Below are 26,461 nucleotides of genomic sequence, written 5' to 3' on the forward strand. Positions count from 1 at the left end.
TATTTTCTAGGATTTTATCCATGGTAGCAATTTATCAGAAATTCCTGCACACTGGTCTTTGCTCAGATATTTCTCCCTATTTGTGTCTTAGACAATTCACCTGTCATAGTTTCCCTATATAAGGATAACAATATACACTTAGCTATACATGTCCCAGACAGACATACATACATACGTACGTACGTACGTACATACCTATACATACATACATACATACATACATGTATATATATATATATATATATGTATGTATGTATGTATGTATGTGTAGGACTGGGATAATACATACTTGCCAGTGTCTTATGGGTTTTGTTTTAGAGAATGTGTGTAAACTACTTTGAACATAATCACTATGAATGTTATTTATTTAATGAGAAAAGTTTATTTGCAAATCTGGTATCTTTTATTAGACTAACTCAGATAGTTGGAAAAAATCTTCTTTGCAAGCTTTCAGGTACAAATGCTCTTCATCAGGGTGAGGAAGCGTCTGCAGTTGGTTTGTGCTCTTCCTGGATGAAATAGTTTGTCATTAAATAAATGCTTTACTAACTTGTGACAAGTACAATAGAACTGGTGCTGGTAGGCCACCCTTTGGAGAAACAGTTTTCTGAGGGTCCACCTCAATGTATACAAAGTTTCCTATACTGATTTGATAATTTGAGCCCTCTTGGACTACCACTCAATTATTCAAAATATTTCAGCGACCTGGCTTGCACAATCATGCATACAGAGATAATCAAATGTCTTTATATTTATTTAGCTTGGTTCCCAGCTTTTCATACGGTTGTAGGGAGCTCAAAGGGTCTCTCCCCTGTAGCTGGAGTAAGGAAAAAACAAATGTAGAATGGAAAGACATAACAGTCTGTAAGTTACTAAACCACATAAGCATGAAAGATGGAAAACAATTATGCAAGATCTTACAAGGAATAGATGGAACGATGATGGCAAAAATTGGGCTGAACAAAGAAAAAACTTCCTGACCACCAGATGTTTGATAATGAAAGTCTCCCCAGGGAAACCCCGTGATTTGGGAAAAGTACCAGAAAGCTGTTCAACTTACTGGAATGTGGTCTACCAGGGAAAGTTCTGCACTCCACAGGGACTTGGATGAAGAATATATGTTAGGTCAAATATTGTCTCTTAATTGAGTTCAAGATCACAGAGACTCATTGTATTTGCTGGAAAGCTCTGAACCTTTGATTGGATTATGCTTCTCCATTAATGTTGTGTTATATTTAAATAAAAACTTGCTGCTATAGACTTATATTTTTAATTGCGCATATTTTGACTAAGCATCTAATTTTTTTCCATGCAAATCAAGGTGTTTAGGATCAAATCCTATGCACATGAGTCAGGTACTTGTATGTGTAGCTGATCAGATTCAAATGTGTATGTGGACACAATCACTTGACGACAAATCTGCATGTGTCAATTAGGTGCACAATTGTGAGTGCACTTGTATGTATAATATTGAAAGCTGGGCCCAAGTCTCTATCAGGTTTGTAATGAAATTACTTGTAAGGCATTTTGCAGTAGGTGTCAGAAATATTGAAGGCTTTTTCTTTGTATATTTTATGAAGCAAACACTACTAAGACATGGGAAATTACCACAGTTAGTCAAGAATTTTCATTCCCTGATAAAAGATGTGTAGTACTGCAGAACTAGTTCTCATATTGATTTCCTCTTGTTTGAGCCTTTTGTTACCCATTCCTAGTTTTGTTTCACTGACAAGTCTATGTTTGCCTGACACTAGTTCCGATAGCTAATTTGAAGGAGGAGTACTTAACTAAAAATTCTGCACCTTCTTTCATAGATATCAAACTTGCGTATCAATTTACTGCTTTGACTATGACTATGTTCTTAGAGATGTAGCTGGGCAGTTCTGTGCCCTGGACCACAGCAGTACATTAGGGGTGTGCAAAGCGGGCCCTATTCGATTTGGATTAGATTTTGGCCCGAATTAGGGACACTGATTCGATTCATTGATTTGGATCACTGTTCCTGATTCGATTTGGCCGAATCCAAATCTGACGATTCGATGCTGATTCGGAGAATCAGCGATTCAGACATAGACACAGCTTTAAAAGCTTTTCCTACATACCTTGAGGTAGCAGGCACGGCTCGTGATCGCTGCAATGCTGGGGTGCACGGACCATCCCACAAGGGTGTGGGAGGGCCCTCCACATGCTCAGCAGCAAACCTGGAAGTGGGCCACAATTACTTCCGGTCCACTTCTGGGTCTGCCGGGGAGTGTGCTGGGGGGCCCTCCTGTGCCTCCCCAGCTCGGCCATTGGCCGCAGAGGGACCCCAGGAGCCTCCTCCAGACCCAGGAGGCACCAGTCACTGAGCCAGGGCGATGCAGGGGGGCCCCCCAGTGCACTCCTCGGGGGACCTGGAAGTACTTCTGATCCACTTCTGGGTCTGCTGCTGAGCGCGCTGGGGAGCCCCCTGTGCTCCTGTGGGACACTCTATGAGCCCCAGCATTGCAGCACTCATGAGCCCCTGCTACCTAGAAGTATGTAGAAAAAACATTTAAAGTTGTCTCTATGTCCAAATCGCCGAATCTTTCCAAATCTCTCCAAATCGATTCGGAGGGTTCCAATTTGATTCAGAGAGATTAAAGGGTCCTCTGATTCGATTCGAATTTGGAAATTCAGACACTGAATCAGGCCGACTCTCTGCCAAATTGAATTGGGGACCGTAGCTTTGCACAGCGCTACAGTACATGGTGCAGCAGCTGCTGCTGATGGCAAGGCCAGGCTGGGGCTATTTTTTGCACTTCCTCTTCCCCTATGTCAGCATTTGGGGCTAATTCCCCAGTTTCCAGTTGCTCCTCTTCCTTCCCACTTCTTAGTTAACTGGGATTGGTGTAGTAAATTGAAAGGCTAAGAAACCATTTAGATGTGAACGATCCCATACAAAATAGTACAAAACATAGAAATACTGAAGGCAGTAAGCATAAAAAGACCTAATGGTTTTACAGATTACTGCACTGGAGTGAAACTCATAGAACTAGAGAAGAGTGAGCCTGGTCTTGATGGTATTTTCTTCTGAAGGTACTTTCATTACATGCCATTCAAAGTGTGCTGCTTGTATACATACAACACACATTTATATGTACAAACAGATGTTCAAAACAGTACATCTTACACACCCAAATGTTGATAGAGAGTGCAGATGCAGATGCCCTTTCAAATAACATGAGGAGATAATTGCTAAGAAACCATTTTGGAAAATGTGCTGAACCTAACATCAGCTTCCAAGAGCTGAAGTCTGGACATGTGAAAGCTCTGAATTTTTTTAAACCAGTTACATAAAAATCTGTTTCCTATGTGAGCGAATTCACTAATAAATAAAAATATTTACTTGTAGATATTCCTTCTTTGAATGATCTTCTTTTCATTAAATGTTTATCATTTAATGGGTGCATAATTAAATCCATATCAATATGTACATGTTAGATTTCAGAAATGATATCTATGTTCTACCAAAGGAAAAAAAAATCAATCACTTAGATCTGGAACAGTGATCACAATAGAAGTTTAATTTGCAAAAGATTTATGGAGACTTGAAGTCATTATGTTTTGAATAAATGCACTATTGACCAGTATCAGATTTCCATTGGCTTTATCTTGTTTTTTCTAAGCGACTGCTCATAAACTTTTTTTAAATATCTTGATCAGCATGATGGTGCTACTTGCAAATCTGTTCATACAGCTATTAATCTATTCCATGGCTATCTTAGAGGAGTCACATTTATTGAGTTGTCCTTCCATTGTTTCTTTTAAAAACCATAAATTGCAAACTGACAGGGTCTCTTTGTCCTTTGATTTTTTTTCCATTTCTTTTCCACTGATGTGTTTCATATTTGAGGAGAGGCCAGTTAAAGCATCACATAAATAGGTTTTAGTCCTAATCTCCAAATCATTGAACTCAACTATGACATTTCAGAAGAGAAAATGAATGAATAATAGATCTTACTGGTTTAAAAGGCCATGACTCAACGGATACAGCAGACTCCCAGGTATATTTTGAATTTCTATGTTCTGCTGTTTTGTAAATGAATAGCAGAATATAAGCATACTTATCTTAAGGTCCCTTCTGTAGCTCTATTAAACATATACCTTAAGTGCTAGACCTTTAATGCTGGAGGCTGCAAGTGAGAGAGGAACAGTGGAAAAAATCCTGGTCATTTGTAGTTCAGCACCCACTCTTTGACACTGTGTAACACAGGATACTGGACAAGATGGAGCTACGGTCTGACCCAGTAAATGGCAGTTCTTATGTTCTTATATACAGGGGATCAATTTGACCCTTAAAGCAGCATCTAGCAGTGATTTATTTTCCCTTAGATTTTCCCCTTTGCTCCTAAATCTCCTCGAAGGTCTCAGCCTTGGAACTTGTTGTCTGCACTGCAAAGGATTCGTGGGGCTCAGCAGTAGGTGCTACTGAATATGGTTTAGCTGTAAATATTGAGAGAGAGAGAGAGAGGGAAGTTAGGCATCACAATCCCACATAGTGATAAGGACCAGATAAATACCTGAAAGACTTCTACAGCTCTCTACAAGAACAAGCAATGGGAGGTGGTTAGCTGTATTAGTCTGAAGTCAGGTGGAAGACAAGGTAGCAACTTACAGAATAACTGGTTCAGAGGCTTTCATAGCATCTGATGAAGTAGGCTGTCACCTACAAATGTTTATGTGTCTTTGAACAAGCAAAGGTTAAACCTGTTTTAAGTGTTGGCAGTAAAGACTTTTGGAGAGATGTGAGGAAGAGGAATCACAGCTAATGCTCTATCCCCTCAGCAAATTTGTTAGGTGTTCTGCACAACAGCATATATATGCAGGAAGGGTTGAATTTATTATGTTTGGAGTTGAAGGCAGCAGCAAATGGAATATAATGACAGAAGGAAGTTTGTGAGGAAGGTGACATAAAATGAAGGCTGGGAGACTTTTTTGAACCGGGCTGCATGTTTGGGGGGGGGGGGAGGGGTTGGCTTGGTTTTGTTTTTACTGTAGTTTTATTTTTTTTAATCCATATATAAAAAAAGAATGTATTGGTTTTAGTACATATGCTTCCTTTCTGCATACTGTAGGGAGTCTGCTGCAACTATCTTTGAGAGCACCCATGTCAACCATCACACACACTGCTGTTGTCTGCACATTCTTTGATTCTGGTATCATTGAGCATCCTTGGGTGAGACCTAGAACTAAGGACCCAGTCAAATAAGCATAAACTTGACTTCAAGCACATGAACAAACTTTGGCAGCAGTAGATCTATTCAGGTACTTAAACAGCTGCTCAAGTGTCTTGGTGAATTGAGCTCTGTGGGTGTGTCTTCGCACTAGACACCAGTCCCTAAAGCATTCCATGGGCACATCTACATGACATGCTAGATGCAAAGTAGACTAATTCTACTGTGCATTAGCACATCATGGCAAAAGCCATGGTAATGCACTAATGCACAGTAGAATTAGTCTTCTGCGCATTAGCATCCCAAAACATGTGCCGGCACTACTGCATGTTCAGTAACAACGGCACACTGATGAATGTGTAGATGCGCCCCATGGGTTTAAAACAAGATTCTTCAAGCCCAGATCTTCAGCTGGAGTACCTGGTGCAGGTCCAGAGAAGTTATACTGATTTGCATCAGCTGAAAGCCTGGGCTGACATGTATCTTTGCCCAAGGTTTCTGCACAAAGGAGTGCTTAAAAATAACCTGAGATTAGGACTTCCTTCTCATTGTTAAAATGATGTGTTTGTTCAGGAATAGAAATGGAACATGAAATCAAGCATGACCAGTGTTTAGGAAAACATGTTTGTGCTAAATCCACTGGAGAAATTTGTTATAGAACAATTCATCCTTATGGAAAGACTGTCCTGTAATTCTGCTAAGGTTAGTGAGACCTTGGGTTATCTGCTGTGTTAGTATCTTCATAAACAGTCCTCCTTTACTCATCAAAGATGCTGTAAATACTCTAATTTGTTTTTGTGGTTTGTCATCATGCATTTACTTTAGCTAGATTTTTTTCCTGATTCTTTTGAATGTGTAACTCCTTCCATGGAAGTCCAGATGTATATGCAGATTCACAGACTATATCCCTGGAAGCTTGGAGTTCTCATCAGTTGTCTATGGGACAGGTACCGGCCGCTACCTTCTCACCTAAATTTATATGTTTAAAGTGGGATCTGTTTTTTTAGCTGCATGCAACAGACCTAAAGATCAGATCCCTTCCTTAGCTCTTGAGTCATGGATTTTAAAAGTATTAATTTGTGATCCACTAAATATTTTTAGTGTCCCTTCCCTTGTAACAGATCATTTCAACTCTTTTCAAGAAAAGGTAAAATGAAACAGCAATAGGTTCCCTTTTTTGTTGTTTTCTTTTATACATGAGTACTGATAAACATTCTACATATAATAGTTTTAGCTACTCTTTTTAAGAATATCCCACCATATATCTGAGACTTTTAAAATGTCACATGGACCAGATCTGAAAGATGTTACTGATAGTCCATTTTATATGAACTTTTATTCACCAGAATCTTGGCTAGGACTAGCTGCATGAGGATGTTTTATGGCCTTATACAGCTCGATGATTTATGTTCGGTTTTGTCTTCGCGGTATGCTAATAAATTTAGCAGAACCCCTGTACTACCTAGTACTTCTTTTTAGTCTCTTCCCGTCCAGGAGGGGTGCAAGGTGAGACTAAGTAGCACGAGAAGAGTTACTAAAGCAGTGATAGTCGCCCAGTTATTTATGACCCCGTTAAACACCAGGGTTGTTTTCCTCCCAACAATGCAGGCGAAGAGCTGGAGGCTGAAGCGGATGGCTCGGCAAAGGGAAAACTCTTGGCGACCCGATTTGTTAGTTAAATCTTCCCTTGATAGGGCCAATGAAGCAGGAAAGTTGGGGGGGGGGGGATCTGCAGGGGGAAGGATTGGGATGGTCTTTTTCAGGCTAGAAATCATTTTTCAAACGCGAGAGGCTCCAGCACTGCGTTTCCTACAGGTGCAGGAGAAGTAACGTGTTTTTTTTTCTTCCTGTCGGTTCTTCCCAAAGTTGAATGCGGGGTCAGGAGCTCTAATTGGAGCCTGAGACTGCAATTCCAGATGGCGGCTCCGGGCGAGCGGCGAGTCTCAGTCCATCAATTTCACGTGCCGGAGGAGGTGCTCCGGCCGCGGGTCCCGACGTGGCGGGAGGGCAGGACACCGGGAGCCGCGTCCTCTCTGTCCTGTGGCTCCCAGGGGCGCGGGGAGAAGCGTCCTTGGCGCTGCGCCCGCGCCTGCCCGCAGCCCTGCCGGGCGCTGCACCGCTCGGCCTCCCTTGCGAGGCTCCCGCCCTGGTCCCGCGGCGGAGGCCCGGGCTCCTCTGGCATCGCCCGCGCGGGCGACACTTTCCCCCGCTGCCCCTCCTCTCCCGCGGGGGCGGCTCATTGCGGGGCGCGCTGCGCGCGGAGAGGATCCCTCGGAGCTGCGCGGACAAAGGAGCTGGGAGGGGGATCTCTGTTTAAGTGGCTCTTCCCCGCCCAGCCCGGACAGCATCACGGACGGGGCTGAGGCGAGGGCAGGAGGGAGGACCCAGGCAGGGGGCGGGCAGGCAGGCAGCCAGGCCGGAGGGGCTCGGGGGCCCCGGGCTGCATCCGAGCGGGCAATGGAGGAGGAGGCACGTGGAGGAGCTGAAGCCACCGGGTCCCGACGGGCACCAGCCTTGGAGGGGAGCGGGGTGCGTGGCTCATCCTTGCTCGGCTTTGCCCGGGCACCCGGGAGATTCCCGCGGAGCCGGCCCCAGGCTTGGCACTGAGGGGCAGCACGTCCAGGGAGGCTCTGGCCCGCTGCCCCGTGCCCAGAGCCCAGCGCAGGCCGGGCGGGCGCCTGGGCACGGCTGGTCCTGCCCTAGCCGCCCGGCCACACAGGCTAACGGAGCGGCAAACGGGCAGCAGCCTGGCACGGGCCGCCTCGCTCCGCCCGCCCGAGGGAAGCACCTGAGCCGGCCCCTCGCCCCGGGCACAAGGCGCCCCCCGGCAGTAAAGGCAGCTCCCGCCTCCCCACGTGCAGGAGCCAAAAGGTGCAAGGAGCCGGCTAGTCCCGAGCGCTGGGTGGGCCCGAGGTGATGCTTTCCCCAGAAATAAAACATATAACCCGAGGGCTGCCGCTTCCCATCTCCACCCGCGTTTTATGCTTGCTAGCGCCGGGCACCTCAGCCACGTGTGTGGTTGCCTCAAGGCGAGCAAAGGACGTCGCATCTTGCCCGTTCCTCGAAAGGAGAAGCACGGCAGAGGCGCGGAGTTGTCCCGCGTTTGTTTGCGGCGGGGGCCGCGCCGGCTCGCCCTGCCCCGACCCGCGCCGGCCAGGGGCGCACCGCGCCGGGCTGTGGCGGGCAGGGCCGGGGCCATGGCCCGGCCAGGGAGCTTAGGTGTGCAGCTGTGATGGGTTAGGTTAGGTGCGGCTGATTCGACCGGCCTTTGATCAAAGTTCGTTTGTTAAAATTGAGGCGGTGAATCGCTTCGCCCCGATGACTCGTCTCATCGCTTTCAAGGGTCCAGGCCGGGCCCATGAACCAGGGGCGGCGAATTTGTATTCTTTATCCCCTTCTTACTCTTAGCTGCTTTGGGCGCGGGCAGGGGACAGACGTGCACGCAGCCGCGTGGGACAGACGTCGGGGCCCGTCCCTGCCCGGGCACACGCGAGCTCCCGGGGAGCCCGGGAGGCAGCGCGGGCGGAGCTGGGCCCTGGACGGCGGCCGGGGCTGAAGAGCGTTACTTGGGGCGCCGGGGTAATGCGGGGGGAAAGAGAGCACTGCGCCGGTACAGCGATCCTTCCCGCCCGGCCCCGTGTCCGTACACAGGACCTGCGGCCGGGGCAGGGCGGCGCTGGGGCGGGCACAGGGCTCTGCAGGCCCTGCCCGCCGCAAGTCCCGACGCCGCGCTGCCTGCCCGCCCCCGCCCCTGCCCCAATCCCGCGCTCGAGCTACCCCTCCACCTGGGCGGGCAGGTGGCCCGGCGCCCCCGGCCGAGCTAGGGCCATCCCGGGGACCCGCCCCCGCCCGAGGGCAGCGACTCACAGCGCAGCGGCTGCGGCTCCCGGCTCGGGCCGCCTGGCGGGGGGAGCGGGGCAGCGCGGCCGCCCCCGCCTTCGGGGCCTGGGGGCCGTGTGAATGGAGCAGCGGAGCCCCTGGCTCCTCCTCCCGCCGAGCCCCGCTATTTGAGCCCGGGGGCCCGGGCGCGGCGCCGCATCCGCGGGGAGAGGCGCAGGCGGGCTGCACCGCCACGCCACGCTGGAGAGCCCCCTGGCCCTGCCGCTGCTGCCGCCGCCCGCGGGGCTGGAGCCGGAGCCCGGCTCGCCCAAGGCTCTGGGCTCGACCGCCTGGTGCGTGCCGGCGGAGCCGGGCCGCGGGCAGGTGGCGTGGAGCAAGTGCGGCGCGGGCGAGTGGCTGGCGGGCCGGCGCGACGGCATGGGCTCCGACGTGCGGGACCTCAACGCGCTGCTGCAGCCGGTGCCGGCGCTGGGCGGCGGCGGGGCGGGCGGCGGGGCGGGCGGCGGCGGAGGCTGCGCCGTGCCGGTCGGCAGCGCCGCGCAGTGGGCGCCCGTGCTGGACTTCCCGCCGGCCGCCTCCTACGGCTCGCTGGCCCCGCACTCCTTCATCAAGCAGGAGCCGAGCTGGGGAGGCTCGGACCCGCACGAGGAGCAGTGCCTCAGCGCCTTCACCGTGCACTTCTCGGGCCAGTTCACCGGCACGGCGGGCGCCTGCCGCTACGGCCCCTTCGGCGCCCCGCCGCCCCCCAGCCAGGCGCCGTCGGGCCAGGCCAGGATGTTCCCCAGCGGCCCCTACCTGCCCAACTGCCTGGAGAGCCAGCAGGCCATCCGCAACCAGGGTAAGCCGCGCCGCCGCCGGCCCCGCTGCCCTGCCTCCCCGCGCCCGGCGTGTACGCCCCCTGCCCGGCCCGGGGCCGGGGCTGGCGCTGGGGTCGAGCCCGGCTGCAGCCGCCCCGCGCCCTGCTCTGCTCCGGCCGGGAAGGCGGCTCTGCCCGGGCCCGGGGGCTGTTAACACGCTTGCCTTCGCACAGAACTGGAGCAACACACAAAGCCTTGGCTGGGGGGAGGCAGCCGGGGACAGTCCTGCTTGGAGCGGGGCTCGGACGAGGTGGCCTCCCGAGCTCCCTTCCAGCCGGGTTTCTGGGATTCTGCGATCCTATCTAATCGCTTCCCTTCCAGCGCCTGCTGCGATTAAAACTTCTGCCGATGTAACTGGGAGCGGGGGTGGCTGGGGGGAGGGGGTAAAAAAAACACTCCCCCCCCCCCACCAGCAAGCTACAATAACTCGGGTTCAGTTCCCATCCCCCTTGGCACCGAGACTGCTGCATTTTTATATAAGTTTTTTATTTTGCGAATCTCTCTCTCGCTTGTTTAGGGGTTTTTTGTGGGGTGGGGCGGGGGTTGTTTTGCAATAGTCTATTTTCCTAATTGGAAATCGTAGGGTTTTGCTGGCTAGTAGCTGCTTAAATTCGATTAGTAGCTGGTTAGATTAGATTAGGATGCATTAGATTAGTAGTTGTTAGATTATATTAATAGTTGGTTAGATTAGACTCGAATAGATTACATGTGTAGTTGGCTAGATTATATTAGTTGGTAGTTTGTTAGATCAGTAGTTGGTGAGATTATATTAGTTGGTTAGTTTATGTTAGATTAGTAGTTGGTGAGATTAGATTGGATTAGATTCGATTAGATTAGCAGTTGGCAGATTAGATGTTTCTTTAAATACATAGCAGCACTCGCAGTAAACCTGGTATCGGAAACCCAGAGCTGCAGTCCTGTTTGAGGGCATCGTTTCCTCAATGGCACAACAAATTCAATACGCATTTACGAATAATAAAACATTTCGGATAATCAGAGAGGAAAGGATTAATTTAATTATTCCCCGCTCTTGTTTTTAAGAATAGGGCTCGTGAACAGCGCGGGGGCCCGACCTGCCTTCCAGAGGATCGGACACTCATTTGATTGTGCATTTTCCAACATCCGCGTTAAGGCTGAGTTTGTCCTCCGGAATGAGTCGGGTTTTGGCAAGGCTGGAGCCCGTGTGCCTTCTTCGTTGCCCGCGGGGAAGCTCAATCGTAGGCTGCCCCCCGGCAAGGACACTGGCCTCGCGGGAGCAATAGCATCCCTTTCGAAACTATAGACGTGTGGGTTTGGGGGAAAGGGCTGCATCGAAAAAGAAACTCCCCCAGCATCCGCATTTGATACCTAGCAGTTTATTAGAAATGCAGCCCTGGACACTGAAAAGGTAACCGCGGTGGTTTTGGATCTGTTTGGTTGTTAAAAAAAGAAGTAGCAAACGGCTGGTTAGTGAAAACCATCATTGGATTAATTATTAGAAGCTTGTGTGTGGGGGGGGTACGGACTCATTGATTTGACACTTAGACTTGTGTGAGAGGTGGAGGGGAGTCACCCTCTTTATAAGGAGCGGCGTAGCTGAAAATCAGGATCTCTTCTACTTTTAGTTGAGCTGATAGGAAGCCAAGGGCTTTCCGTGATTGCAAACCTTCTCATTTTCAAATACCTGCCCTAGTTTTGTTGTGTTGTGTTTTTTTAAAACTGTCGTTGCCCTCGGGCTGATGCTGCGTTTCTGATGCTCTCGCCATCAGAGCGCATTTTCGAAGTCACTTCACTGTGCAGAGAAGCGCTGACAATATTTAAACCCATAGCGCGGGTCCCTGCAGCAGGCAACCCGCAAGAGGCTTGCAAGGAGGCGCACACTTCCAAGAGCCTCCCAGAGCAGAGCACGCAGCAAACAGCCTCCGTTTACACCGGCTGGTTGAACCAAATTCACTGCGCCGTTTTGCTCTAGTAAAGAGAGTTCAGTTTTAGTCATTCAAGACCAGAAAAGCACCCCAGTATTATTATCCCCTCTCCCCCCAGCTGGGAAATGCAGTGATTCTCATCGAGGGGTTCACTATTAATCAGCGCGAGGGGAGCAGCGGGGGCAGAGGGAGCAAATCTTGGCCCCGCTGATGTTAGGAGAATTTTAAAATACGAAACAAGAAGCGAGGCAGTGAGTGCCTCAAAGAAATCCGATTTGTGCTGAATGGACCCTCTCCCTTGGGTCCATTCCTAGAGGTGCAGGAGGCCAAAGCAGACATTTTGTTGTTTTAATGAACGCAGTAACAAGCGCAACTGTACAGGAGCGCGGGCGCACGGTTCTTTAGTGACGCTAATGCGGAGCAGATTAATTCTCCTGCACATCAACGCACTAATAAAGGCGTGTAAGGAATTGTTCGCTCGAGAAATCTAGGTTCAATCCTTCCAAAAAAACCCCAGAAAACAAAACCCCAAACCCCAAACAACTCCCAACCCTCCCACCTCAACTTGCATCCAGGGCTCGTTTCGGCAGAGCTCGGCTGTCCCCAGGCAAAGCAGGTAGCTGATGTCCGGGGAAACAGCCCCACGTCTGGGAACAATCGTCCCACTAGTCAAAGGCAGCAAGAGAGTCGGCGCACAGGGGCTAAGGGCAGGGGCGCGCAGCCCCGGGCACCGGCCTGGCGTCTGGGGTCAAAGCGGGAGCGCAGCGCGGCCGCGGGAAGCAGAAACCGGAGCTCAGGTGCATCCAGCCCCGCGACTCCTATCCCGGCGGGCCGCGGTCACCCGGCTCTTGCTGTGGGTGCGAGCCTGGCCTCTCCCCGGGATCCGCCGCCCGCCGCGCGGCCTTGCCCTGCCCTGTCCTGCCCTGCCCTGCCCTGCCCTGCTCGCAGCCCCCGGCCATCAGCCCCGGCTCCGATAAGGCCCTTAGCTAAAGAGCCGGAAGAGGTGGTGGGGTGGGGCGGGGCGGGGAGCGCTGTGATCGCGCTCCTGAAGCCCCGGGTGAGGCACGGCCGTGCGCGGGGCTCTGCGGAGCGCCCGGGAGGCGGCGAGAAGCTCCCCCTGGGCGCGGGGAAGGGGGTGAGGGGCCGCGGCAGCCCTGGGATGGGGAGGCGGGGGGGTGTCTGCAGTGGCACCTGTTGCCAGTGTGGACACGAGCTCGGTGCCCAGAGTGCGCGGTCCAGCTCCTGAGCCAGCCTAGGGCGAGACCCGGGGCGGGCACCGCGGGAGAGGGGTTGCCTGGCCTGCGGGCACAGCACATGGGGACCCCGCCTCGATGGCGAGCAGCAAACATCCCCCTGTGTTGCCCGGCCCGAGCTGTGCTCCTTAAACACGACGGAGCTTCCCATTTCTCGCTACCCCCGGCCGGGCAGAGCCAGGACCCCCCGCCCCCTAGCCCCCGCACCCCTTGCTGACCTCTCCAGCAAAGCCACTTCGGCCGGGGCTGCCTGGAGGGGCCGAAGGGTGACCCCGGGGGCGGAGGAGGCTAAGGCGGCGCCCCCGGGGAGCGCAGCTGCAGGAAACCCGGGCCAGGCTATTTTGGTAGCCCCCGGGGAGCGAGGGGGGGGGTGGGATCTGCCGCCGGGAGCCGTGCGGAGCTCCCGCAGCCCTCGACGCCAGCCCGGAGACGCTGTGCAGGAAGCCTCCCCGGCAGCAAGTTCAAGGGCGGGCGGCTAACGCGGAGCCCCCGCTGTTGTTCTCTCGCAAGGTTACAGCACGGTGGCGTTTGACGGGCCCCCGAGCTACGGCCACGCTCCCTCGCACCACGCCGCGCAGTTCTCCAACCACTCCTTCAAGCACGAGGACCCCATCGCCCAGCAGACTTCCCTAGGTAACTCCCCGGCCCTGCCTGCCCCCCTGCCCCCCTGCCCCGCGCCCCTCGGCTCTGGGAGATCGGAGGCCCCGAAGCGATCCGGGCGGCTCTCACTGCGAGTCACTCCGGAGTCGGGGAAGGGGAGCGAGGGGGCGGCCCCCGGAGGCCCCCCGCGCCCGGGGCTGGGGGGCGGCGGAGCCCGGGCTGAGATCCGGCTAACCCTGTGCTCTCTCCGCAGGAGACCAGCAGTACTCGGTGCCCCCGCCGGTGTACGGCTGCCACACGCCCACGGACAGCTGCACGGGCAGCCAGGCCCTGCTCCTGCGGACCCCCTACAACAGGTAGGACCCCCTGCCTGTCCGCCCCAGGAGCCGGGCACTGGCTTGAGCGGCGCCAGGTGGAGCCGGGCTGGACGGGAGGGACTTTGCTGGGCTGCGTGCCAAGCGACGGGAGCCCCCACCAGCGGGCCCGGGGGTGGCACTGATTGAATGTGGGATCGGCGAGGCTGGGTGAAGCGGGAGCGAGAGCAGGGCTGTGCGGGACAGGGCCTGGAGACGATCCTCAACGGACGCTGCCCTAGATACATGCCGCAGCCCCGAGAAAGGGGCTGAAGCCCAGGCCGTGCAAGTGAGCCTGGAGGCGCCTTCCCGATATTGTGGTTCTTGGCAGCAAGAGGCCTTCCCCTTCCCCCAGCTGCTGCTGCCTGCTAGGCCGGCTGCTCTCTCTGCTATTTTCGGTGTCGCTGGCAGCGGTGAATCAGAGCCCCCCCAGCCCTCTCCACTGGCATGAGCGCGGATTAAAACGATGATCCTAGGATTAGGATGCTGAAGGAGGACTTCAGGCCCAGATCCTGCAGTCATCCGCGCCCATGCTTAGCTGGAAGGACTGCAGGTCTCCCGATGCGGGGTGGAGGGGATCCAGTCTCCTGCTGTTGCGTGGAGACTCCGCAAACAAAAACATTGCGTTGCAGGCTCCGATCCTGCCGCTCCCAGCGAGGGCCTTCCCTGAACCAGCCCGGCGGCGGGGGGATCCCTAGCGATTTTTCCCCCCTACTGATCCCGACTGCAGTCGATTTTCAGAGCTCTGCTCTCGCAGAAAGGGACTGCGGGTGTTGTGGGAAAATCGCTGCTCACTTGCAGAGAGCATCAGCAACGCCTGCCAAAATAGCTGTAATCTCAGAAACAGAGTTAAAAAGCAGCCCACACTGTGGCTTTGCATTGCAAACGGAAACTGTTTCTTCAGGCTCCCTAGTAAGGTACATTTTAACAGCGGGATTTTAAATATACAAAAAATAAAAACAAAAGATCGGTGAAAGCCATCCCCGCTTTGCTCGTGATCAGTACAAGCAGGTATCTTGTCTCCTGTTTCATCTTAGATAGAGGACCTTTCCCAATAGCTATTTTCTTTGTACGTAAGCTTGGCACGGGGGCCGGGTGGGGCTGCTACAGTTTTACAATGTGTTTGCCGAGCAAAGAAGTTCCCCCAAATTTATTCCTCAACTTTTTGTGAACTTGGAGCCAGTCCCGCATCTCGGAGTTGCTAAGTAACTTCTGCACACAAAACAATGTGCCTCTGCAAAGGAAGTTGCCACTGGCCTTTCTTATAGGCTGGTTATATCATCTTTGATTAATCAACACTGGACGTGGGACAACAAAATTGTGTCACTTCCAGAAGCCACTTCGCTAATGAACGTGAGTTGACGTCAAGGGAAGGAGGGAATGAGGTAATGAAGGAAGGAAAGAAGCCTATCCAGAGAGATTAGTTGTGGAATAATTGGCGAGGAGAATTCCTTCGCTGCAGTGGACACAGACCTCGCAGGGAAATCTATAAATACGACTTGTCGGGAGGCTTTTCCAGGGGAACAAAATGATTGTGACTAAAACTACGGGCAGCTCAGTACGCCAGGGGTTTCTCCCTAAGCAGCTCACAAAATCCCCGCGGATCTCAGCTAGTTTGGGGCTTTCTGTCCTTTTGAACTAAATACGGGCTTGTAGGCAATTTAAACCCAAAGTACATTGGGATTAGACTTTACCGGAGACGTTATTTTGTTTGCTCGGCCCATAGGGCAGGAGCTTGGCTACAGAACTAGCAGGACACAAGCAACAGAAGAGGCTACGTTTTTAAACATTTTTCTCCGATAACTCATACAACCAGGGTCAGATTTTTTACCTGAACGGCCATTTCTTAAACTGTTTGCAGCCCTGCTCTTAAGTTTGGTCACACCTTTCTGTGGCTAGATCGGGGAAAATTGTCATGTCTGTCTGCACCACCCGGCTAGCCAGAAACCATCTCTGCATTTAGAAAAGATCTTTCTCCGCGAGCTATTTGAACCAGGGCAGCTTCCTCCTAGGAGACTTGCTTTGAATAGTTCTCGCCTTGCATTAAACATTTATTGAGCCTCCCTCGCCCCAAATTACGATCACGGAGAAAGATCCCTGCCCCAGCTGAAGAGCCGATCCAAGCCTCCCGGCGTTGCAGCACGTCCCAGCTGGGGACTGGAGCGAGCAGAGTCTGAAGGATACTTTTTGTGCTGCCGCTGATGCAGTTTTTTTTTTTTCTTTTAAATTTGCACTAATGATGGTTAATGAAGCAAGCCAAGTACTTTGATAGGCGCGTTCCGGGAGGACAGGGGAGAGCTGTAGCATGCTCTGGGACTCCAAGAGGAGGTCCCTGCTTCCTACCTCCGCGCTCGCCGGGATGAAGTGGCTCGGAGGCATCGCTGGGTGGCACTTCCCGGCTCCCGGAGCGGACTGGGCGATGCCTCGCCAGGACCGCGGCGTTTCGCTCCGGGCTCTGCAGTAAGACATTCGTGTACCCGCGGATCCGGAGCTCTGTGCCCAGCTCGCACTGTAGCTTGCCACGACTTCCCCTGGCCTGAGCCGGGATCCTGCGCTCACTGTAGCCGCTGGGAGTTTTCCCGCTGACTTCAGAGGGATCAGACCCTCAAACCCAGCTGCAGCCAGCTGCTATGGATAGCCGTGTAAATCGGGGCAGGACTTGATCCCCTTTGCAAGGTCTGCGGACAAACAGGTGGGCGAGCTCCAGTCTCGCCGCTCCTCTTACAGGTGTAGATTTTAAGCTACCCCTTGTGTGAACGAGCTGTTCCCTAATGCTAGTCTTTTCCCTGCACGTTTAGCCAACCCTCCCCCCCCACCCCGCGCAAAGACAAAGGGGTGACTAAAGATGTGCGGGGTTGGCTCTTCCCTCTTAAACCAGTTTGTAATAATGACCTGCTGCTCGGCAGAAGATCTTTGGAGAACGAGATTTCTTAGGTTTCTTATCATCTCCCCCCCCCTCCCCCCCCATGTGATCGTGCTTATTTCCAAGCCCAGTTTGAGGAGGCGATTGGGCTCCTCTAGGCCAAGTCAGGTTTGCAAACTAAGTTCTGGTGGAAACTGGCAGTCTCTCGGTTTCACGCCTGCATCTGAGGGTGGAGAAGCGAGTTGGATGGGAAATACATTTCTGTGTGAACAGGGACTAGTGCAGTAACCTGATTCTGCCCTAGTTCACACGGCGGCTACATTAGTGAGAACCAAGCCTGCAGTCTGCCAGCTCTCTCTACAGGGAAGCTCTTTGCCAGGGCTTAGTCCAAAATAAACCTGTTAGCAACTGGCCCAGTCTGGGATGGAGAGTCCCTTAGCCCAGTGGCTTCCAGTCCATTCTGCTATAACAGGATCATTTGGATGCTCTGCTTACTATTTCGGTACCTACGCCCTTGGAGTCACTGATAGATCTTTGAGAGAGGCAGGGGGTTTTGTGGGTGAGAGCTTTTATTGGACCAACTGTGTTGTTAAGTTTGACTTAGTTCAGCTGGTTATAGCTCCTGTCCTCAGCAGCTCTCCTGCGTAAATAGACATATCTGGCCACTAACCTCCGCTCTGTAGGAGCGAGTTGTAAATGACCCTTGGACAAAAAAAGCTTGCGTGGGGTTTTTTAATCTACATAGAAAGATGAGCATCAGCGATGCTTTAATCAATGTGCTAGCATGACCCGTGCTTGAGAAACTAGGCTGCAGTGCTGAGTCTGGCGGAGCCACGCTCCCCTTCCTGCTGTGCTTGGAAGCATCTCCTAGCTCACCAGAGAGTGTCAGGTCGAAGAGCGGGAACTGAGTGCTCTGCTCACGTCGAGCGGGGCCCGGGGAGGGGAGCTCAGCAACTGGGATTTCTGAAGAGGCAAACTTGGCAAGGAGAGGCATTACCCACAAGTGTGAGGTGCCCAGGAGAGCAAGCAAAAATGCGGGGTGGGACAGGGGCACTGGAGAGTTGGGGCAGATTCTCCAGCCCTTCACACCGTCACTCGCTGGCTGAGAAATGTGATCGCCGGTGTCACGTCTGCTCCTGCTGGCCCCTGGCACTTGGCTGCACAGACTCGCGGTGGCCCACGGGCCGCAGCCTGGGAACATCCGTCCCCAGCGCGGTTTGGGCAGCCTGTTCCTTTGACCTCTTCTCTCTCCGGCCTTTGAGTGACTAAAAACAAGGCTCGGTCCCGGCCCAATGCCCTTGAGGCCACCTCTGTCTGTATGCAACCCCGGCTTGGGCTGAGGAGGTTCGGTAAAGCCCTCCGTCTGCTTTCGCGGGTGCCCATCCCTCCATCCCTTGGCCTCTGAATTAAACCAGTGAGGCTGGATGGAGCCGAGTCTAGTTAAGTACATGTTTACGGCAAGAGGTCAAGAAGAGACAGGTCTCATCGGGCCTGCCACAGCTCCTCGCAGTGCAAATGCTCCCCAGGAATCCCCCCGCCCTGAGGACCTGGCCCCTTCCCCCGTCCCCGCAGACCCGAGCCTCCTCACTGACCCACGCTGGGGTTTGAGAGGCTCCCCCTGGCCGGAGAGTTTGCACCACTGCGGGGAGAGTTAGCGCTAGCCACCTGGGAAAGACAGGACTTTCGGGAGTGGGGGAGGGTCGAAGTAAGGTTTTAGGTACCTAGTTTAGCACCCTCCTCCCGCTTTTCCCGCTGTGGATATGTGCAGAGGGCTGCGGGCATCTGTGTCACAATCCTCCTTCGTGTGGGAAAATCGGTGTTGTTCTAAGGACAGAGAAGGCAGGGCTGCAAAAGGTCCCTCAAGCCAAAGCAGACGGCTTCCTGCAGCGCGCCTGGCCTTGGAGACCTTTCCATAAATGCTGGAACATGGCCTGGTTACAGGAACGTGGTAAACACAGGGTGAAAGGCGGCTTCATGTAGCCCAGGGCTGTCGTGCTGAGTCCTAAGGCTGACCCGGCACTATCAGCCACCTGCCAGCTGGGCAGTGCCGTCTCGCACTGTCATGTAACACCCGCCCGGGTGCTGTGCAGTGGAGAGGAGTCCTCCTGCCTCAAAGCCCGGCCACAAAGGACTCCCCACCGTCTCTGCTAAGTCACTTATTTCAGTCGGTTGCTTAAGCCGCTTTTCGTTCTGTGCGCGTATAAACAGGCCTTTTCTTACTCTGGGAGAGAGGAAGGGGGGGGGGGGGCGGGGAGGCTGGTGCCCCTGCGCACAGGCACGGGCTGCCCTGTGATTCCATGGAGTTCAGTGTCGTGTCTGGCAGGAGCTGGGGCTGGGGTCCCGAGCAAAAGCCAGAAACCAATGGTGGCAGAATCGCGCCGAGAGTTAGGGCCAGCCTTTCCGTACCTGGCTGCCTGAGGCCAGGAGCCTGCACCCAAAATTATTCATTTAAATGGGGTGGAGGGGCATGCTGCTTATGAAATAAGTTAGAACGGTGTTTTTCAACCTGTGGTCCGCAGACTAAGGGCCCACGCAAGGTGACTGTGATTGATGTATTTACCCACCCAGACAATTCCAGGGGGGCCACATTTCCATTCGAATTTTTTTTTGGGGGGGGCTGCAAATTAAAAAAGGTTGAAAACCACTGAGTTTGACCATCAGAACTGCCATCGACTGGGTCAGACCGTAGGTGCGTCTTGCCTGGCATCTTCGGGTGTCACAGTGGCAGAGTGGATACTGAGGGGGAGAGTGAACTGGGTATGAGGAGGGTGTTTTCCACATTTCCTTTCTTCCCTTGCACCTTCCAGCACTTAAGGTCTAGGATTTAAGCTCTTCAGAGGGACAGTTTTCCTCCTAAACTGCCTCCCTCAGAGGGCTTGTGCTCTCAGATAAGAGAGCACACGCCTTCCTCTCTTTCTATATCCTGACTAATAATGTACCTCGCTCTGCCTGCCAAAACTCCCCACCTACCTTAGAGCGACGAGTCCATGAGTGTGAGCCACTGTGTTTAAAAAGAGGGACTTGATAACAATTGGGTCACAGCAGGGGCTTAGCTCCCAGCTCTGAAAGCAGGGAGGCAAAACCCATGTTCTCTTGGCTAGCAGCAGCCAGTCTGCCTCCTCTTAACTCTCATCAGCAGGGATCCTGGTTTTCTCTGATTAAAAAAAAAAAAAATCCCCAATTTTCAGATTAAAAAAGTAACCAAAATCTAATTTTTTCCGTGATTAAAATGAAAATATATATGTAAATATAATATGCATGTGTGTATGTATGCATGTATGTATATATATAGTGGCGTTTCATTTTAATCTGTTTGATTCAGCACTGCGTGGGGCTTCTTGGCAATATATATATCATATATATATTATATATATGATCATATATATAATAAAACGCCACTCTCTTTCTATGTATAGATATATCTATTCATGTATATATGTATATGTATAGATATATCTATACAGAGAGAGAGAGAGAGAGAGAGGCGTTTCATTTTAATCACGGAAAAATGTGGATTTGGGTTACTTTTTTAATTTGAAAATTGGGGATTTTTTTTTTATCAGAGAAAACCAGGATCCCTACTCATCAGTGTCTGATTTAAGGAACACATCGGATGTGACAAACCAAATAGCAGCAGTGACAGCCCATTTAAAAGAGCCCCCCAGATTTCCAGATACGGGAACACGATTCAACTTAAACTAGTAGCAGGCAAGGAGCAAGGAAGGAAGCAGAAAATATGTAGGCACGTCTAAAGTGGCTTTGTTGTGCCCTGCGAGGAGGGAGAGGGAGTCCGAGAGGCGATGACTCGAAATAAATATGCAGAAGACCATCATTCTTATCGGGGAAACAACGGTATCGCGGAGATCTCTGGCTCGGGCAGTTCGTAGCTCCTCTGTGGCACAGGCACCGGCTCTGCCAGGACGCCCCGCGTCTGCTGCTGCGAACCAGGACGGGGCTGGCAGCGCTGCGCGGCCATGCTTGTGCCCCCGCTGCAGCTGGGCGGCGGAGCTCTCCCCTGCCTCGTGCTGCTCGGCGTAGTAAACATGTTGAGGGCGGAAAATTTACAGTGAGTCACACTTGCAGAGGTTTAAAGAGTGGAGGAGTTTCGGTTCAGATTATAGCTCTCGCTGGGCAGGGGTCAGGAACTCGGTAATACTGTGGCGCAGGCCAAAACAAACTCTCTGTGATCTACTACTGCTTGCCTTTCAAGTTCCCCATACATATATATATATATATATATGGTGCTCAGGGCTGACTTCCTTTTATTCCCCTCCAGCTCACATCAATCCCTCTCGCAAAGCGGTCTGTCTGCCCCCCTCCCATTTTGCAAACATCTTTAACGAAAAGGTCTTTTTAGTGTCACCCCCGTAGGGCTGCCGGCGGGATCCACTGCAGGGCGCGATCCGGGCCGGGGATGGAGTGGGTCCGGTCCTCCCCTGGCCCCGTGGGTGCCGGCTGGGGGCCAGGCTGCGCTTGCCGCGCTGCGCCCAGCCTGCCCGGGGTGAGACGAGGAGTTCCCGCGGGCAGTGCCCAGCAGGGAGGTGGGGGGAGCCCCGGGAACCCATGCACCATCCCCGCTTGCTGGCCAGGGCCGGCGTCTAAGGGCGTCCGGAGCGAGGCCAGGGCTGCCCCCCTACCCGAGGGCTGCCTGCGGGGGAGCGGCTAGCACACTCCCTACCCTACCATGCCCGGCAGCCCGCAGGGAGCCCTCGCCTCCTTCCCCCGTCCGTGCCTGTCCCCCGGGGCATGGAGCCCCCCGAGCCCAAGCCCGCGGCGGCGGCGGAGCGACTTCCAGCGGGATCCGTCGGGGTCTCTGCTCCGGGCACTGTCACCCCAGCCGGCCGCGAGCCGTGACAAGGAGATGACTGAGTGTATCGCCTTATTGGAAACGCCCGGGGGGGGAGAAGGGCAGTGGGTAAGGTGGGGGAGGCTCTTATAAATGAACTGTCAGAGGGAAGAAAGTCCAAGGGAAATCTCCCGCTGGAAATGTACCGGGCGGGCTCTGCTAATAATAATAATAAAAAAACCCCCAACCCCGGGTCCTGGAGGAATTAATTACAGCAGCGTTAGGGGAAGAATTCGCGGAATTGCGAGCGCCGTGGCACGGCCCGGCACGGCCTGCCCTGGCCAAGGGGAAGCTGCAGGAGAGCCGCGCGCTCCCGGAGCCGGGCGGCGGGACGTGGCAGGAGCATAATAGCCGGTCAGACGCGCCGATGAATAATAGCGTCCAGCCAAGCTGACGGAATGGCATGGGGCATACTCTGAGCCTGGAGTCGTTTAATTTGTTTTTATATATGCCAAAGCTTCCCACTGGAATCTGATTTTGTTAGATCGCCTCTACCTGCAGTGAAAAAAACAACAAAATGATATCAAATCACTACATAAGTCTAGCCTATCATTAATCAAGCGGGCAACCTGCGTGCTTCTTGTGAGCTGCTATTTCCCTGGCACTTACATCGATCATCGAACCCGCTGGAGCGCCCGGGCTGAAGACTCTCGGTGCGGGTGAGATTCTCTGCAGAACATGGGGGAAATGTATAGGGCCAGAAACCTGAAATCCCAGCCGGGCCTTTTCCACGGAGCTCTTCCATGGAAGTATTCCGTGGGGTCGGGCTGTGCCGATGGAAAGCATCTGCTCAGCCCTGGCTGCATAGTGAGACTCTCTTCTTACTGTCGAGAAACCTCCGGAAAACGAGGAGTCGAGTTCCCAAGTTAACTGTCTCTTTTTCGCTTCACCTCACTCACCTCTACTGCCTGACCTGGGGCCGATGATCCTTCGCGGTCCCCTCCAGCCCGATGATTCTATGATTTGAAGCTGTTTGCGTGTCAAGTGTGGAGCAGTGTATGTCTGGGCTTGGGATCTCAATTTCTTTTGGTTACAGCTGATGTCTCAAAAACCAAATAAAGAAAACCGAACAAAAACACCCCCCACACACACGCAACCCCCCCCCCACCAAACCCAAACAAACCCCAAACAAAACAAAAAACTACACCAACGGGTTTTGGTTTAAAAATAGAAAAATAACCACTTGGAGATCAGCTTCTGCAAGTAATAGTGTTTGCTTTGTTGCAAGATCGTAACGTTTTACAAAAATTCCACTTGTGAGACTGATTTGTCGTTCAGCCACTTCATTTCCCCCCCTCTTGTCAAGTCACTATGTGTAGCAACATCCATCACTAGTCACGATAGTCGTTTGGGTCCATTAACCACACGATCCATTACACTCTTGATTAAAACAATTACTTGATTTGCTTTTTTTAAAAAAAACAAATAATCTGCCTTGTGTAACCTACAAATAGGAATAGTTGATGTTCTGTGCAATTAAACTATGAAACCAAGCCTAGTTTTTCTCAGAGAGAGCTTTGTTTGTGCATCACTTCCAGCCATTCACAATTTACAAATTAGTGGATTAGCAAGAATACCCATTCCTTTTTAAGACATTCTTTTTCTTTCTCTTAAAAATGAATACCACAAACCAATAAAAGGTTTCACATAAAATAAATTTACTTGGGACTGTTCTGTTTAAAGATACATTGAAAAAGAAAAATGAAAATATTGCTGCTATTTTAAATATTATTTTAATTTGATCAAGTCATTTTAGTTCTAATTCTAGATATTTTCATAACAGTGACAATTTATACCAAATGACCTCGCAGCTTGAATGCATGACATGGAATCAAATGAACTTGGGATCCACATTAAAGGGGTAAGGTCTTTCATTATTTTGTAATCTTCTACCACAGTGTAGTTTTATTAGTTAATTTTCTTATGACTGGCATGCTGTCACTTGCACAACCTCCCCCCCCCCCATCCTATCTGAATGATGGGTCATCATCTGTTTGTAGCTTAAGATGTTGATCTATTATGTCAAAAATTAAGTCTACTACGCTAGTAAGGGTTTTGCAGCTTTGCTGTTTATGCCTTCTAAAATTTTTATATCAGATTTTTTTCCTCACATGTTAAGATAGTCAAAGGGGAAGAAATAGCAGTGTTTTCTTAAAGTAACTTGCTCTTTATCTTTTAAAGGAATGTCCTGGAGAACAGTACATTGGTTTCAGAATTTTGACTATTTTAATATGTCCAAATGAGTGAGCTCAGTTGTAGGGTACACATATGAGGTGCCAGATACATAACAGGTTTTAATTGAAGACTTTTCCTAGTCATAGACTACAAATATTTGAATTTAGGTTGGGATAACATGATTGTGAGAACCTATCTAATTATATCATAAGCACCCAAATATACAACATGGATATGAGAGATTAATTTTGTAGGCAAAGCCCTAACTCCAAAGATCTAACAGTTTAATTAAACCTGTGAGTGAAGGATGGGACTCGATAAAAATCCTTGAGAGTGAATGATGAACGCTTACAGAGCTTGTGGAGCTTCTGTGATTTCATAAGACTATACCTTAAAAATATCATGCTTGATCTTAAAGACTGATGTCTTCAGTCCTCCTTGTGGCAAGGTGGTATGCTCCTCATCTTACAATAACCAGTGCAGTTTCAAAACCTGCTTTTTTGTACAGTAGTTGTGACCCCTTCCAGAGTGGGCCTCCCCTGCTTGGGAACATGGGCATACATGCTTGCATGCATGTGTACACATGGGACTTCCCATGACTGTAGCAAACTGCTGCCTTCTAGTCCTTTTAGTTAGCTGAAACATGGGCAATCCAGCCCTGATCCGTGTTTTCCAGCTCACGTCACAATCAGCCTTCCCCAGAATTAGGCATGAAGGTGTCTTTGCTCCTACTGCACAGCAGGGCAGGGGGACATGGGACATGCTTTAATGTTATGCTACCTCCTATGCTACCTTCTCTTCTCCATTACTTTATTCCTTTTTTGGTTTTAATCTCACTCTCCTCTTCCTACCGTTTTTATTTTCTCTCCTTTTCATGATCTTTCCCTTTTCTAGGCCTTACATCCTCTGTCCCTGCTTTTCCTGGCTCCTCCCATCATTTCTGGCTTCCTTCCTTGAACTCATTGTCCCCCTCCCACCTGCAGGGAAAGAGCTCTGGCCTGTTTTCTGCTTGTCCAGTATGGGCTTCCTGTTACTCTGCAGGCAGGAAGCCCCCCTTGGAAGCACTGCAGATCAGAGACATTGGTGGGGTGGCAGAGATGCAGGGCGTGGTGCTTATAGGGTCAGTGTGTCTCTCCCTCCTTTCCTGTTGGCAAGACAGTGATGGTGTTGAGTGAGAGATTTTGAGAAAGGGTCTTTTGTACTGTCCTAGAGTTGACAGAAAATGTAACCCTTCCTGCCCTTCCAAAACAGGACAGGCGTTAAGAGATGGTATCTAAGGAGGAACGAACAGAGAATATCAAAGGAAGTGTCTTAATTAAGACACAGAAGGTGCATGATTTTAGCATGTTAGATAGCACTTTATAAGTAATCTGTTTTAAAATCAAGCGTGGTTAAAGCAAGTTGTTCTTTAGCAGTGGCTGGTTGGTCCAGTTGAAGGTTAGGGAGAGCTTGGACTTTGACTTGATGGGCTAATGTGGGCTGAAGTACAGCTTTCCTTGTCCACACCAGATCTTTAGAAGGTGCTAGTTAACACATTCAAATGAATCATCTTTTGGTCCCTGTCAGGACAAAGCCAAAGGTCACCTATTGTTCCAAATAAGGCGAGTGAGAGTCATGAATTACCCTTACCCACTTCTAAGTGAGAGTGTTACCTCCTACTTGTAAGATGTCTCCAGGTGTTACGAAGTTTCAAACTGCAAGACTGTTTTCACAAGAAGTTGTAAAGACTGAAAGAGGTTCAACTTTCAAGTATATATATTTAAAAATGAAACTCCCAAGTCAGCCTTCTATTTAAGGAACTGCCTCTATCTCGTATGGTATTGTGTATAGGCTGGTTTTGGTATTGCATGATAAACCACTGCTGATCTGGTCCTAAATCTCATTCATGAATTGTGTTTGAAGGTTAGAGCTGCAAGATAGTACTGTAGTAAACCATCTGTGTCAGCATGGACTAGTAAAATGAGTATACAGCAATCCTTGTCTGAGGTATATATGAAATACATCAGACGGCCCTCTGACTAGAAAGAAAGAGGCATCCCTTTTACTGCAAAATCTCACTGTTGGGTTCAGTTCAAGCTGTTCTTCTCTGCTGCTGCCTCTCTTTTCTTAAAAGCTATTTCCTACCTTTTATTCCCCCTTTACTGTTTGTGATTTCCTCTTTAAACTGCACCCTTTAAAACCATTCATTGCAATATTAGACACTGTTTTGTCTCTTCTGGAGAAAATATCCTGCAAAATGGAGAAACACATCAACCTTGACTGAGGTCCAAGTTATTAAAGCAAGGAAGAGGTTATTCTTTAGGGAACTCGGTGAAACAAAAAAGGACACAATAGAAATTTTAAAAGGAGTCCTGAAGAAAATAAATGGTCTTTCACTTGTCCAAAAGTACAGACTGTTAGCAGTGTAAAGTATGTGACCTAGGATGCTTAAAAGGAAAAGAAAAAAACCATGATGAATGATATATGGTAAAAAAAAAAAAGCTGAAAGTTTTGGTATAGGCCAAGATTGTAGAATCTGTAGAAAATCAGTGCTAGACATAGCCTCATCACTGGTAATATGAGCCAAAATAGTTAT

At 51.1% G+C, this 26,461-nt stretch overlaps 1 protein-coding gene across 3 annotated transcripts in view; it reads left to right on the forward strand.

Annotated features, from left to right (window-relative positions):
* Positions 1-9,221: 9,221 nt before the first annotated feature.
* Positions 9,222-26,461, forward strand: part of WT1 (WT1 transcription factor) — a 46,796-nt gene continuing 29,556 nt past the window's right edge. For 2 of the 3 annotated variants that reach the window (XM_059722712.1, XM_059722713.1), the window contains exons 1-4: positions 9,224-9,873; positions 13,560-13,682; positions 13,903-14,005; positions 23,495-23,572. In XM_059722712.1, coding sequence (XP_059578695.1) covers positions 9,453-9,873; positions 13,560-13,682; positions 13,903-14,005; positions 23,495-23,572 — 725 coding nt within the window. In that variant the 5' untranslated portion in view covers positions 9,224-9,452. Of the gene's footprint in view, positions 9,874-13,559; positions 13,683-13,902; positions 14,006-23,494; positions 23,573-26,461 lie in introns of all 3 variants that reach the window. The other variant, XM_059722714.1, reaches the window with a different exon arrangement.

Source organism: Alligator mississippiensis, chromosome 2, assembly GCF_030867095.1.
Source record: "Alligator mississippiensis isolate rAllMis1 chromosome 2, rAllMis1, whole genome shotgun sequence".
NCBI classification, from domain to species: Eukaryota; Metazoa; Chordata; order Crocodylia; family Alligatoridae; genus Alligator; species Alligator mississippiensis.